Genomic DNA, 15,749 nt, shown 5'->3' on the forward strand with positions numbered 1-15,749 from the left:
CAGGAAAATGTCACCAAATCCTTAAAATAGAATCAAAATTTATAAGTTTCTGGGCTTCCCTGGTGGCGCAGTGGTTGAGAGTCCGCCTGCCGATGCAGGGGACACGGGTTCGTGCCCTGGTCCGGGAAGATCCCACATGCCGCGGAGCGGCTGGGCCCATGAGCCAGGGCCGCTGAGCCTGCGCGTCTGGAGCCTGTGCTCTGCAACGGGAGAGGCCACAACAGTGAGAGACCCACATACCGCAAGAAAAACAAAAGAAAAATGTGTAAGTGTCTACTTTTTTAGCTTTCCTTTTAAAGCAATAGTCATGAAGAGTCTTGAAATAGAAAAAAATTCCAACAAAGTGTCACAAACCACAAAATATTGATAAGTACTGACCTACAGGGTATAAAAAAATTAACATGCTTCTTTCTCACCCTCCCAGGGAGGAAGGCCAGAAGGTTAATTTTGATTCCTTGGTTGCTTTTCTAGCCTTGTCTCTTAGTCCTCTTGTTTTACAGTTTTGTTTCCCCATAACCCACAAAGTCTAATCTGAACAAGGAGTCCATGTCACAATTATTTTTTCTATTTTTCCATTTGCCTTTGTCCCAGGAACAAACAGCCTTTGAAGGGATATAGAATTTTTTTTCCTTCATGGTTTTTTTTATTAGTGAGGTGCCTTGTAGAGTCTCTTCCAAGAGAAAGTAATGTTGCAAGGGCAGGTATGATAATCAAGTATTTTATAGACAAATTCTAATAAAAATACCCTGAAACCAATAAAAAAGACAATCCTGTCAAGATATAGCAATCTTTCCTCATCTTATGAAGCTTAACTCTGAGACAATAATCAATTATGAGAAGTGAAAATAAATGAAGCCTCGTAAGTAAGCCTCATAAGTCTTACCCAATTATTTACATCCTTTACCAAAATTTCAGAGTTTTATTGCATTCACAGCTTTTATCCACACGTTGTTTTATTACATAATTGTGGCCTTGTTATGAATATATTTTTATGCTGCCTTTCATGTTGTTACATAGGCATTTTTATTACACATAATTATAAACCTATCATTGTTACTGTATAATATTCTGTTGTATAGTGGTTTTCAAACAGGGATAGTATTGCACCCCAGGGGACATTTGGCAGTGTCTGGAGACATTTTTGGTTTCCGCATCTGAAGGGGATGTGCTGCTGGCACTTACTGGGCAGAAGCTGGAAATGCTGCTAAACATTCCGAAATGCACAGGACAGCCCTCGCAACGAAGAATCGTACAGCACAGCATGTCGGTAGTACCAGGGAGGAGGAACCCGCCCTCGTGATGTACCGGGGCTCTTGTGATCACTTTCGTGATGTCAGCTGTTTAGGCTCTTTTCAGATTCTTCCTAAACTACAAAACTATGATAAACATTTCTTTATGTAAAAGCCTTTTACCATATTTAGGATGTTTCCTTAGTACCAATTCCTGTAAGTGCCAGTTGGTGAGAAGATTGTATGAATATTTTTATGTGTCTTAATACTCTTTGGCTTTCCAAGAGTTGTACAGTTTACACTCCCACTGCTCAGGTATTGGAGTCTTAGGGCTCCACTCCTGGCTGGGTTCAGGCTTCTGCTCAAACATCTCTTTGAGCAGCATTCCCCAGTCGGCCTGTTGGAAGCAGCATCCCCCTTCCCCTAAGGAAGATCTTCAAAATATTTAGTGCTGATCATTGGATGGGACTTGAGCTGGCTCAGTGTCCCGCGTGTGCAAGCCGAATGTGGGGGGCCTCTCTCCGCAAGCCCCTCACCCCAGGCCCTCCCGTCTCCTTACCCTGCTTTTTCTCCGGAGCGCATTTTGCTTCCTGACATATTTTATATTTGTTGTCTGTCCCCCGCTATTCGTATATAAGCTCCATGAGGAGAGGAACTTTGGCTCTTGTAAACCTCTGTATTTCTATACCTAGAACAGGACTGGGCACATTCAAAACACTCACTACATTTTAGATAAATGAATGAATAAGGAGTGAATTAATGAATGAATTGGGGTTGTTTTGTTTTGTTTTACCTAGGACAAAAATGCTCTTTAGTGATCCTGGGAAACCCGACACTCTATAGGTAGTGTTCCTCAACATACAATAAATGTATCAATTTTGACCCATTTTCTTTTTCTGTAGCACCTTTGTAAATTAGCCCAATTGAGAAATGGTGTTCTATACAGACTTTATCTCCGATATTAAATCACGTAGAGCAGTTTTGCAATCTGCAGAGAGGTATCAAAGGTGAGCATGATCCATCTATTTAGCCAAATGCACAGGAACTCTATATAGTCCATCATAGGTCTCAGTCTGATACTACCTGAGAATTTATGGCAGCTGCTTCTTCATATCAAATTAATACAAATATTTAATATGTGCATGTTCTACTCAATATTACACCATAGGACTCTTACTTAATTTTCACATTTCTCATCTGAAAGGCCCTAATTTGTTAGCATCCAAAATGACTTTAATAGACAAAACTTAGAAAATAAGAACGCTTTATAAGCAGATACATTTTAGTTTCTTAGAATTGAATTCCATTCATAAATAGCACATAGAATCAGAAATACTAAGTATTTACTAAATTAAAGTGAACTTTTTAGGGAAAGTGGGGAAAATATACACATTTGTCAAAATAAACAAAAACACTTTTATTATTATAAATCATGATTGATTATCATCCACTCACTGGCTAATTGCAAAATATTCTTGTATGTTATAGGTTTCCTCCTCATTAGTACAATATTGGTGTGTTAGAGTAGGTGGTATTAAATGTTACGGCATATAAATGAAACACACTACATTGGTTTTAAAAATCTGGACATCCGGGATTTCCCTGGTGGCGCAGTGGTTAAGAATCCGCCTGCCAACACAGGGGACACGGGTTCGAGCCCTGGTCCGGGAAGATCCCACATGCCGCGAAGCAACTAAGCCCGTGGACCACAACTACTGAGCCCGCTCGCCTAGAGCCTGTGCTCTGCAACAAGAGAAGCCACACAATGAGAAGCTCGGGCACTGCCATGAAGAGTGGCCCCTGCTCGCCACAATTAGAGAGAGCCTGCGTGCAGCAACGAAGACCCAACGCAGCCAAAAATTTTAAAAATAAATAAATTTATATATATAAAACAAATCTGGACATCCTTGGCATTAAAGTTAACAAGTTTCTTAAGGTAATCATTTTTAAAAAGAAAAATAAGATTTGGAAGTGGGAGTAAGAAAAACTGTGTGTGAGATTGAAACTTCTTGTTACATACACAACAAACTCCTCATCAGCCTGTCACCTGGGACACATTCTAAGCAGCTCAAGACACACAGCCTGACCTTTGAAAAACTTCCTGAATATGCTAATTTGTAATCCTTTCCTCTGAAGCTTTGGACATGACTTTCTCAGATTCCTATTATCTTGCTTCAATCCTAGGGGAGTTGCTTTAGTTCTGAATTATCCACATGAGAAATGAACCGATGCAAGTAATTTTTTCCTTGCTGCTAAATTGTTTAATGAAGGTATGTATTGAAAACTATAGCATTAAGTTTCCTAATGGAAACTATTAGAGAAGTCTCTTACAGCACTTCTACTTCAGGTAAGTGTTTTAAAGGACTCGGGAAGTTAAAAGCACATTTCTTGGGCTTTTTAGAGAGTAAATGAAAAACATTCCACATTTTGTTTATACAGTATGTCTAGTTCTAATCTCACAGGATACATAAAAATGTTCAAAGAACCACCTGGAGAAAAAAAATGAAATGGTTAGAAAATAACTAAGGCCACTGAGGAAACATTGATAACTGGGGTCATTTACTGTATATTCACAGAATCCACCTACATGCCACTCTCCTTCTGGGGTGCCTTCCTGTGGCAGATTGTATTTTCCAAAAATAGCTCAACAATAGCTTTCAGCCCACATGTGACTCATTGAAACTCATCCCAGTGAGAGGTGGATCTATGGTCCCTTGCCTTGAATCTGGATGGACTTGTGACTACAATGAAAGTGATGCTACATGATTTCTGAGGTTAAGTCATAAAAGGCAACACAGCATCTGCCTGGTTCCCTTTATAACCATGCTGTGAGTTACTGTTGTCTTCAGTTTATGGAAAAGGAAACAGCTAGTATGTTGTAGGACTAATCACACTACTTCTCAGAGAAACTTCTGTCTCATGAGTCTAGGATGAGGAAAGCTGGAAATATAAATATCAGTATTATCTGGAGGAAGCCAAAAAAGTCAGAAAGACCTGGAAGATGTGAGCATTAAGTCTACCGAAATGGTTAGACCAGGGATTCCCAAACTGTGGCTCAGGGGCCGCACGCTTCTAAGTACAGTGTAATCTACCCATCCATACCCAGATCCTACCACCACCACCTTTACTATTGAAATTTCTGGTAGAAAACTTGTTACTGAGAGCCAATGCAGTGTTTCACTCTATATATCTTTACTCAAGCTTACTGACATTTCCTTTCCTAGCACTAATGTTAGACATCCCCCCCCTTCAGTCATACCCCCTTTATCACTCAGTTAAAGCCCAAACTAGTTATTATATTATCTCAGTGGGTTCCTGCTCCCACCCAAGGTGCTAGTTCCCTAGTTCCCATGCCATCTGGGTGCTCATCCAGACTGGGGGTGGAATCAAAGCAACACAAGTGTTATTTCCTAATTGATTATGTTAAAATCAATGTTGTGGTTAAAAACAAAAAACTTTCGTAACAGTTATGTCTTTACTTGTTAATAGATTATTGATCTCCATTATTGATATTTTTGGCAGGTGGGACCAGCTCGTAATCAACTTTGATCCTTTTCCAAAAGCATAGATGCTTTCTCAACTGCCATATGTCCCACATATAATACCTGCTTATTTCGATGGCAGAATTAGTTCCATATGCCAGAATATGAGCATAGTCCCTCAGAAAGTTTAATTTTTATCCCTAAAGACAAACATTCCTTTCCTCCAAGGAGAAACAAAGTTTTATTTGTACATCTTGGTACCTAATTCACACAGCATGTAATTCACACAAAGTGCACAATTCAGTGATTTTTAGCATGTTCACAGAGTTGCACCTCCATTACCACAATCAACTCTACATTTTCATCTCCCCCCGAAAACCCCCAAACTCATTAGCAGTCACTCCCACTTGCCCCCAAACCCCCCAGCCCTAGGCAACCAGTAATCTACTTTCTCCATATAGAGATTTGACTATTCCGGACATTTCAAACAAATGAGATCATACAATATGTGGCTTTTCACGCCTGGCTTCTTTCACTTAATGTTTATCCATGTTGTAGCAAGTAACTGTACTTATTCTCTTTTTAATTGCTGTATAATATTCCATTGTATGGATATGCCACAGTTTGTTTATTCATTTATTATTGGATGGGCAGTTGACTTGTTTTGATTTCTGGCTGTTATGAATAATGCTGCTATGAACATCTGTTTACAAGGTGTTGCGTGGACATATTTTCATTTCTCTAATACCAAAGAGTGGAATTACTGGATCATATGGTAACTCTATGTTTAACCATCTGAGGAACTGCCAAACTGTTTTTCCAAGCAGTTGTACCATTTTGTATTTCCACCTGCAGTTTATGAGGGCTCCAATTTCTCCACATCTTCACCAGCACTTATTATTTTTTCACAGTAGCTATCCTGGTGACTTTGAAGTGGTATCTCATTGTAGGTTTGATTTGTATTTCCCTGATAGCTAATGTACGTTAAGCATCTTTTCATGTGCTTATTGGCCTTTTGTATGTCTTCTTTGGAGAACTGTTAATTGCGATCCTCTGTCCATTTATTTTAATTGGGCTCTTTGACTTTTTCTTGAATAGAGTAGTTCTTTACCTATTCTAAGTACAAGTTCTTCTCCCACTTGGTATATGATTTGGGAACATTTTTTCTCATTCTATGGCTTGTCTTTTGCCTTCTTGAGGTATTCTTGGAAGCACAGAAGTTTGTAATCATGATGATACCCAATTTATCTATTGTTTTTCTTTCTGTGCTTGTGCTTTTGGTGTCATTTATTTAAGAAAGCACTGCCTAATCCAAGGTCATAAAGATTTACACCTATGATTTCATCTAAAAGTTTTATAGTGTTTGCTCTCATATTTAGGTATTTGGTCCATTTGGAGATAATTTTTATACGTGCTGTGAGGTAGGGAGTCCAACTTTATTCTTTTGTATGTGGATATCCAGTTGTTTCAGCACAATTTGATGAAAAGATTATTTTCCTCAATTGAATTGTCCTAGCACCTTTTTCAAAAGTCAATTGACTGTAAATATGAGTTATTTCTGGACTCTCAATCTATTCCTATTTTACACTTTTTCTTAGAACTGTTTTCTTAATATTACTTTTGCTTCATTCATTGATATTGTATACAAATACAATCAATTTTTGAATATTAATCCTGTATCATGCAACTTTGCTGATCTCATGTATTAGTTCTAATGTTTTCTTAGAGTATTTTCTTTGTATAACATTAGAGATAGTTTTACATCTTCCTTTCTAATCTGGATGTCTTTTACTTCATTTTCTTGCCTAATTGCCCAGCTATACCCTCCAGTACAAGTTGAATGGAAATGGCAAGAGTATACATCCTTGTCTTGTTTCTGATTTTAGGGGGGAATCCTTCAGTCTTTCATCATTAACTATGATACTAGCTATGGTTTTTTCATAGATGCCCTTTATCAGGTTGAAGAATTCCCTTCTATTCCTAGTTTGTTGAGTGTTTTTATCATAAAAGTGTGTTGGATTTGTTAACGCTTTTCCTGTGCGTAATAAGGTGACCATGTGGATTTTGATTTAGTCTTACCTATTTCCTTCTCCAAACATTATAAGAAAGCTATAAGAAATGTCACTTTCTAAATGAATCATCATTTTACAAAAAGGCATAAAATAGTATTATTGCAAAGCTTTGGTGATCTAAAAGCATCCAACTGAATCCGTTTGAAAAATAAAAGCAAAAGAAAAATAAAGCTGCATGAAGAAATTTTTTTCTTACTAAAAAGATAAAACTTCATCTGCTAATTATTGGAAAATATATTCTTGTAGGAAAAAAGTTGCATAATAAATTAACAAGTAGTATAATCATTGTCACTTTTACATACACATGAAAAAATACATGATAGAATTATTAAAGTTCCCCGGTAATTACTGGCATCTCTTGTTCCAAATGTTTTCATATTAAAATAGAGATTTATATTTCAAAAACACCATCGTATTGACTTAATCAAAACATATCATGCTTTATGTTTTAAAATATCACATTAGCAAGCATGTTTGTTGCATAAAAGTTCAGAGCTGTGTTGGCTGGGAAGATAAAAAGAAAATATAATTCCCAATTATGGTTTGATTGTGCTCTGTGTAGTATACATAATGCCCTCTGCTTTAATTCGCTCCAATATTGGTCCATAGATCTCCTTTGAAAAGGGCCCCATCAGGCCTTTAGCTTGAATTTCACCTAGAAGAAAATAAATTTGTAGTTACCATTTTAAAGGTGGTATGAAAGGTTAACTTCTACAGCAAGAGTCTCCATACAGCAGTAAACTGTGAGTCAACAAATTGTTGAAGGCCTAGGGATTTTTCAAAATAGCAGCTTAAATGTCCCCTATTAAATTATTACTTTGAGACTTCCCCGGTGGTCCAGTGGGTAAGACTCCGTGTTCCCCATTCAGGGGACCTGGGTTCGATCCCTGGTCGGGGAGCTAGATCCCACATGCGTGCCGCAACTAGTAGTTCGCATGCTGCAACTAAGAAGTCCACATGCCACAACTAAGAGCCCACATGCTGCAGTGAAGATCCCGTGTGCCGCAACTAAGACCTGGCGCAGCCAAAATAAATACATAAATATTTTTAAAAATTATTACTTAATCAACACTGTAAGAAAAAGCAGTTAATTGAAAGCACAGCTGGAGTTAGGGACAGAGTCTGAATTTATACACTTAACTGCATTAACTACCAAATCAGAGAATAAAGTCTAGTAAGAAAGTAAGTCAACCTAACTGGTCTGCTTTATTTGCTGATGTCATTTTTTAAAAAGCATAAGACCAACAGAATGAAATTAAAACCAGTCTGGTTATTTGGGCACTGGCATCTGTTAGGGTGGTTGAAAGAGTAAGTCTGGGCACTTTCCTTAAAGACTATGATGCCCTCATCCCTCATCACTTCTTCACTCTGGTTCCCTCTGGTTCCTCAATAACTAAGTAGGTGCTTTAAATTATTATTATTATTTTTTTTTGCAGTACGCGGGCCTCTCACTGTTGTGGCCTCTCCTGTTGCGGAGCACAGGCTCCGGACGCGCAGGCTCAGCGGCCATGGCTCACGGGCCCAGCCGCTCCGCGGCATGTGGGATCTTCCCGGACCGGGGCACGAACCCGTGTCCCCCACATGGGCAGGCAGACTCTCAACCACTGCATCACCAGGGAAGCCCTAGGTGGTTTAATTTGATATTAGCTAATATGATACTGTACGTTTTTTCCCCATTATTTCCCATTTATATGTTTTGGTGTTTTTTACTCCCCGCACACCTTCGCAGGGGCCAAATGGGGTGTCATATTCAGAGCTAATGCTTATTGAATGCAAACATCATCTTAAGGGGAGAGTGGAGAGTTGAAATTTGAATTCATTTAGTTCAAAATATATATTTAGTATTGATAGTATGTTGAGACATGAGGATTAATAAAATGTGGCCTATATTTTTGAAGATCTGGAAATGAATACCCTCTGCTATTTCAGTGTTACCCCAAAAATACAAAAAAATAAGGAAAGAAAAGAAGGCAGTTAACATTCCCTGGGGAACCCCTCTATGTGGTAGAAGCTTTATGTATTATTTCACTTTAGTGTCACAACAACCCTATGAATTAGTCATGACAATCCCCACTTTAAAGATGAAGGAACTCTGACTCAGAGATGCTAAGTAACTTGCACCCCATCACTCAGTCATCTTGTGACTGAGCTGGGACAGAAATCAGGTCTAACTCCAAAGCCAAGGTTTTTTATTCATCACAAGGTGATCTCCCAGTCAGTCAGCCCTTAGATCTTCTGAACTGGCTCACTTTTAGTGAAAGCCAGTGTCATACTCAAGACTAATTATTTGATATCCAGGCCCTGAATGACTTGGAGATAATATGGAGACAAACTTGGTCCCCCAGTGAAAGAACTTACCATCAAGTAACATCTTGGCTGCCATAGCAGTGGGTAACCCCACAGTTTTAGCCATAGCTGAAAAACCATTGACATCCCCGTAAACCACAAGATCAATAGTTTTATTTTCTAAATGTCCAGAAGGATGTCTGATTCCAAAGTTGTCTCTCATCACAATCATATCTTTCTCTCCAGGGCCTTAAAATAAATAAACATACAGTTTAAAATGTCACTATCATTACACCTCCAGTATCGTACTTCATCCCCCTGCACCTGCCCTTCTGCTCTCGTTTCCCTTCCCATTATGTATATCCTTAAACAATTATGTATACTGCTTTTAAGCCCAAAGAGCAAATTAAAAATTCAAGGAAATGATAACTCTAACCAGGTTCCTCTGTCTAGGTGGGTATCACTATAACCTGGTTACAGACATGAGGGTACTGCTGTAGAGGCCATCCCTGCTTCTCCCCAAAACGCTCCTTCAGCATTTCCTTAATGTGTCAAAAATTAACAGTAAAACTAATGATTTTTTCCTTTGCCATATTACCCAAGTTCACTCTTACTTAATAGTTCTCTTATTCTCCCCTCTGGAAAAATAGTCCAAGTGTTCTTTCCCCATTCCCACTGTGTAGCTCCCGCCCTTCAGTCTAATTCACTGGTTCTTATGATTCCTCTGCTGGGATGTTTAGCCAATAGCCCATGGCCTACCATAGGAAAGCTTCATGGCCAAATGCTTGGAGAGTGCATCCACGAGAGACTCTGCCCGAGGGACTTGTTCATCCCCAAGCAAGCCCAACCTGAGAAGGACGAGAGATGGCTGCATTAGTTCAAGTCCTATACATATGCTCAGTTGGGAAGCAGAAGGGAACACTCACTGGATTTTATCTTGAAAGGGCAGAATCACAAGACAACAGTTCAAGTTATAGGACTCTCAAGTTATTGTAAAATAATAATAATGAGAGTAATGTTTTAACCTTTAGAATCAGACTCTCCCAGGAGTGTTGCCTGGAGCTAGACCTGATGCATTGTAAGTACACACCGTTGCAAAGCTTTTCATGAGATTAATTTACAGGTTACTTCTCCCACATGAAGGATACCCGCAGAATGGGCCACAGCCACATGAATAAGTGTTTTAAAGTAGTTAAAGGAAGACTGGGAGAATGTCCTACAGGAGAGAAAAAATATCCCACCTTTCTCAGGAACTGAGTAGTGAAGCTGCTCAAAAATAAGTATTTCCCAAGTTATAACTGCCATTGAATTTCTCACTTTACCTACTTTTTATCCCCACATGAACATGGTACGTGGTAATCTCTGTACAACAGGCCAACATTAGAGCAGCAAATTAATCAAAGACAATGTAAAATGTTTGCTTCTATCTTGACTTTTCTTTGACTAGAAAGCACTAAGTAATCATTGATCCAGTATTTTGCTCTAGGTTGACTGGTGGGTACCTACCATTCAACAGCCTCCAGCTGGGTATTGTCTCCTTCTAGTTTCTTAAAGACAGCTTCCTTAAGCACATCACACTTGGAGGAGGGTGAAATTCCCACTAGATCACAGAGGAGTTCTTTCTGGTTAGAAAAACAAAGATACAAATTCTAAGCTCCAAATAAAATAAAAAATGAGCTGAGAAATTATCCTATTAAGACATTGGACCTCAAAAGAACCTCAAATTTTAAATTAGAAATAATTAGAAATAGTAAATTGTGTCACACACATGTGCATACACCCATCTGCACATGCACACATCAATAAATGGGTATTTCAGAATGATATTTCAGCAAAAAGAGTCATGACACCAAATCAATACCAAAAAGGTGATACCATATTTACCAACACATTGACTACCTTTGCAGGTCCTCTCCATCACCTTATCCCTCATTATTCCTCACCATCTAGAAGTCAATTTTGGCCAGGATAGAGTGAAAGGGGCTTATTGCTGTGGTTGCTAGTAGCAACTAGAGTTCTTTTGTAGGTTCAAGAAATGAGGAAAATTGTGCAGATAATAAAATCTCAAAGGACGAGCACTTAAACAGTGGTCACAGCTTTTTCTAATTTCTAAACAAGACTTTTTCCAGGCTCCCAAGGAAAATGTTATGCTCTAGATTAAGGATCAACAAACTAGTTCACAGGCCAAATTGAGCTCACCACCTGGTTTTGTAAATAAAAAGTTTTATTGGAACATAGCCATGCTCATTTGTTTACGAGCAGTCTGAACTAAGTAGCCTGACAGAGACCACATGACCCATAAAAGCCTAAAAAATTTACAATCTGGACTTTTACCAAAAAAAAAAGTTTGCCAGCCCCTGTTCTAGACTGTAGCTACCAAGACAAGGGGACCAGCCCCAAGAATGCCTGCACCAACCTTCCCAATCAAACTGCCTCAAAATCAGATTCACTATGGATATTTATTCACTCCTGTCCAACAAGTAAATTTATGAAATCTGAAACTTAGATTGAAAAGACTCTCAGATACACAAAAGAACTGAATTTAAAAGCAACTGGCAGGCTTCCCTGGTGGCTCAGTGGTTGAGAATCTGCCTGCCAATGCAAGGGACACGGGTTCGAGCCCTGGTCTGGGAGGATCCCACGTGCCCCAGAGCAACTAGGCCCGTGAGCCACAACTACTGAGCCTGCGCGTCTGGAGCTTGTGCTCCGCAACAAGAGAGGCCGCAACAGTGAGAGGCCCACGCACCGCGATGAAGAGTGGCCCCCGCTCGCCGCAACTGGAGAAAGCCCTCGCACAGAAACGAAGACCCAAAACAGCCAAAAATAATAAATTAATTAATTATTTTTTTTTAAAAAAGCAACTGGCTAACCAGAATACCCAAGATCCAAGTTTCTTTGGGACACTTAATGGGATTAGCAGTATTGATTCTTTTCTCTTTGTGATAAATTTCTAGCATTTCTATTGGAATATGGGCACATTAATTTAAGTTAAATGACCAGCTGGTAACAAGTTAATTCCTGGCAGTTAGTGGAAGCTCTAGATTTTAGTACAACACAGATATGGGCATAAACTCAGTAATTAAAAACTCAGATTACGCATGGTTACAAATGATCAAATAAAGGAACGAATGGGATTCGGGCGTTGGGAATCTAGTTCTGCGATACCACCAGGAGCTCTCCTGCTTTCTCAGTTTCAGGAGGCCCAAGCTTAACTCCTGTCATGGGGCCACCACTTAGACAAGCGGCAGAGCCCAGAGCACAGTGCAGAGAGCAAGCGCATCTCTGCTCAGGGCTGAGGGAGCTATCAAGTGGTAGAAGTTGTTGCAGGAAACGGGTCCCGAGAGTCAGCCTCCGTGTGCTCTCCATCCTCCCCAAACAATGAACTTTGGAAAGGGGGGCTTTGGGGCTAGGACTTAACTTCCTGCACATAAGCCACAGAATGGGTTCTTTGCTGGTCCAAACCCACGTTCAAACCTGACCATTTCAGAAGGCATTTCTTTTTTCTTTTTTTTTTTTTTTTTTGCGGTACGCGGGCCTCTCACTGTTGTGGCCTCTCCCGCTGCAGAGCACAGGCTCCGGACGCGCAGGCTCAGCAGCCATGGCTCACGGGCCCAGCCGCTCTGCGGCATGTGGGATCTTCCCGGACCGGGGCACGAACCCGTGTCCCCTGCATCGGCAGGCGGACTCTCAACCACTGTGCCACCAGGGAAGCCCTCAGAAGGCATTTCTGAAGAGCAGCAGACAATGTATAATTCCGGAGTCACTCACCCAGGTGAGCGGATTGGCATCAGGTCGAAGGGCAGGAAATGCATCTCTGTTTATAAGACCCAATTTTACAAATCCATTCAAGGCTTTGGCATATCCCTGTAACAAGAGTTATTGAGCAATATATAAAAATTTGTTTTCAAAGAAAAACTTTTTTTAATTTTTTGAAAATAAGGACCTATTTTTGTAATTCATTCAGAAAACAGGCTGAAAATAGCCATTTGTACTGCTAGTATTGATGCAGCCACCCTCAGGTTCAAACCAAAATCAGTAGTGTCACAATTCCACTGGTTTACACAAGAGCCCTTGCAAAACGTGGGTCTTTACTTTTGTTTCTGGGTAACATGCGAGTGGTGTTTTCTGACAGCATAAGGGAAAGTTTCATCTTGTGTTACATGCTCAGGTCAGCAGAATTGTATTTAACAGAATAGTTGTTCTCTCTCTTATAATGGAAGAAGGAGCTTGTAAGAATATCTCCCAACGAAGATAATCCATCCTACTGATTAAGAGCCATTACCCTAACGTATATAAGGAGCAAGGGGAAAAGGCAGGCATCAGAGAGGTATTTCTAAAATGCCATCACTCTGATAAAAACTCCTCACATGTCCTTCATTCTCTACAGGACAGGCCGAGGTTCTTGGCACTGTTATGTAGAACCCATCCCAATAAACCCCTCCAGCCTGACTCACTAATCATCCTTTCCACCACTCACCATCCTCCAAACAAGCTGCTGTGCTCTTCCAGAGACCTGGGGCTCGGTGCACACTGCTCCCATGCTTGGAACGTGGTGACCCCTCTTTCTCATCTATGAAATGTTTACTTTTCTCTTAAGACCCAGCTCAGCACACATACTGAGCTCCCTAGGTGAGTGGGCACTCCCTTCTTCTCTGTATTCCTGCAGCATTTTGTACACACCTCTATGACGGCACTTAACACAATCTATGTAATTAATTGTCTATTCAGCTACTGAACTGCAGGCGTAGAAAGTATGTGTATGTGTGTCCTTCATCCCCATGTCCTCACCCCATTATCCATCATTCCAATATGCTGAAAGAGAACAAATGACTGGATGAATAGATTCTGAATGAAGATGAAGTGAAGGGAGACCATAATGTATGTTCTCCTGTGAGCAAGTTACACTGGGGGCCGGGAGGGAGGGGGGATGGGAAAGCCAAAATAAGGAGATTTATAGCCACTGCAATTGAGAGACAGCAGGTGGGGGGAGGAGAAGAAGAAGAAGAAGAGAAGAAGGGCAGGAAATTATTTCAGGAAGCAGTAAAATTATTAAGATATAAAACAGTTCCTGTTGCCACTGGACGTTTCACAATTTAATGTGTGAATTCTCACGTCTGAACGGCTGTATTATTCACTGTCCAAAGTTACTAATTAAAGAATTAAAATTCATTTGCTCTAACCCAAGGTAAATATACTTCAAAGAGGAGAAGCAAAAAAGCAATACCCCGAGCCTGCTTCTAGGATCTGATGAATGCTGGGGATCCCTTCTTCCAACATCTCAAATACTGAGACACTTCTCAGCTATTTCTTCATCTCAGAAATAATTTTACGGTGACCTCTAGAAACGAATTTGTTACGTGTATTCATTTATCAGTAAGTACTTAGCAAAGTGCTGCTATGTGTGAGACTTGTGCTAGGGGCTGAGGCCATAGAGGCGAAAAATGCAGTCCCTACCCATGAAGACACTAGTCCAGGAGAAGGGTCAGATAAGTCCAACAAATAAGGCCTGGCACATAGTGAGCAAAACCACAACCACTGAGGACTACGATACACTGGGCTATCGCAGGTGCTACGACAGAGGTAACCGCCGAGCTGTGGGCGCACAAGGAGGGGAACTCACGTAGATGTCGGGGAGGGGAGTCAAGGAGAGGAATTAAGAAAGATCCTGTAAGGTGATACAAGCTGGGTCTGGAAGGACTCAGGTGACAGGCAGGTGCAGGAGAGAAGTCAAGGTCTCCCTGTCATACTTGGGTGACAGGGTCTCATCTCTAACGCTGGAAAGAATCTTCAGGTTACTGAAGGGTTGCTGACATTGCTCGGGACATGAACTCTGTGACATCTTCCATCCTCTGGGGTTCTGTGGGGATGGCTCTCATCCATGCACATCCTTGAGAGCTTTAGTTAATTCTTAAATCTCTTAAAATCCTCTATTTCTGGGTCTATATGTTTGGCAGGAGCCTAAATCTATTAGAAAATCCTAATTCCTGAAACCCCTGGGGAAAAGAAACAGAATCAAGAATCTGCTAGATCTGAGGACAGCATGGCTGCAATTCACACTAGAATTTCTGCTGTGCTTGAAGGCTTGTGAAGCATCCATGGTTCCTCGATCTCCTTAGGATGTTATCACTGACAATTCATTTAATTCCTAGACAATGAGGACATCACATTCATGAGAGCACAGGTACCACGGAATCTCACAGGGCGTCGAGATCTGAAATCAGGTCTCTAATTTTTAGAGATCCATGTATTTTAGATACGCTGGTTGTAGTGGGTTGAGTAGTGTATCCCTCATAACTCATGGCCACTCAGAACCTCAGAGTATGACCTTATGTGGCTCTTTGCAAATATAATTAGTTAAGGACCTCAGTATGAAGCGACCTATATTTGGGGTCCTAAATCCAGTGCCTGGTGTCCTGATAAGAGAGGAGAGGACACAGTGATATAAACAAGAGAAAGTGGTATGAGGATGGAGACAAAGAGATGGGACCAGTATGTCTACAAGTTAAAAAACATCAACAATCACCAGCAACCACCAGAAGTGAGGCGAGAGTGGCAAGGGACAGTTTCTCCCTCGACACCTCCAGAAGGCTTGCCCTGCCCACACTTTGATTTCAGACTGTGACCTCCTGGATGGCGAGAGGATAAATTTCTGTCGTTTTAAGTTTGTAGTAATTTATTAT

The 15,749-nt window shown here is 40.5% G+C and overlaps 1 protein-coding gene across 2 annotated transcripts in view; it reads right to left on the reverse strand.

Moving 5' to 3' along the window:
* Window positions 1–6,949: 6,949 nt before the first annotated feature.
* Window positions 6,950–15,749, reverse strand: part of AASS (aminoadipate-semialdehyde synthase) — a 69,865-nt gene continuing 61,065 nt past the window's right edge. Inside the window, exons 20-24 of one of the 2 annotated variants that reach the window (XM_065883525.1) lie at window positions 12,838–12,933; window positions 10,576–10,691; window positions 9,829–9,917; window positions 9,142–9,318; window positions 6,950–7,438 (exon numbers count right to left, since the gene is read on the reverse strand). In XM_065883525.1, coding sequence (XP_065739597.1) covers window positions 7,320–7,438; window positions 9,142–9,318; window positions 9,829–9,917; window positions 10,576–10,691; window positions 12,838–12,933 — 597 coding nt within the window. In that variant the 3' untranslated portion in view covers window positions 6,950–7,319. The remainder of the gene's footprint in view (window positions 7,439–9,141; window positions 9,319–9,828; window positions 9,918–10,575; window positions 10,692–12,837; window positions 12,934–15,749) is intronic. The other variant, XM_065883526.1, reaches the window with a different exon arrangement.

Source organism: Phocoena phocoena, chromosome 9 (genome assembly GCF_963924675.1).
Source record: "Phocoena phocoena chromosome 9, mPhoPho1.1, whole genome shotgun sequence".
NCBI classification, from domain to species: Eukaryota; Metazoa; Chordata; class Mammalia; order Artiodactyla; family Phocoenidae; genus Phocoena; species Phocoena phocoena.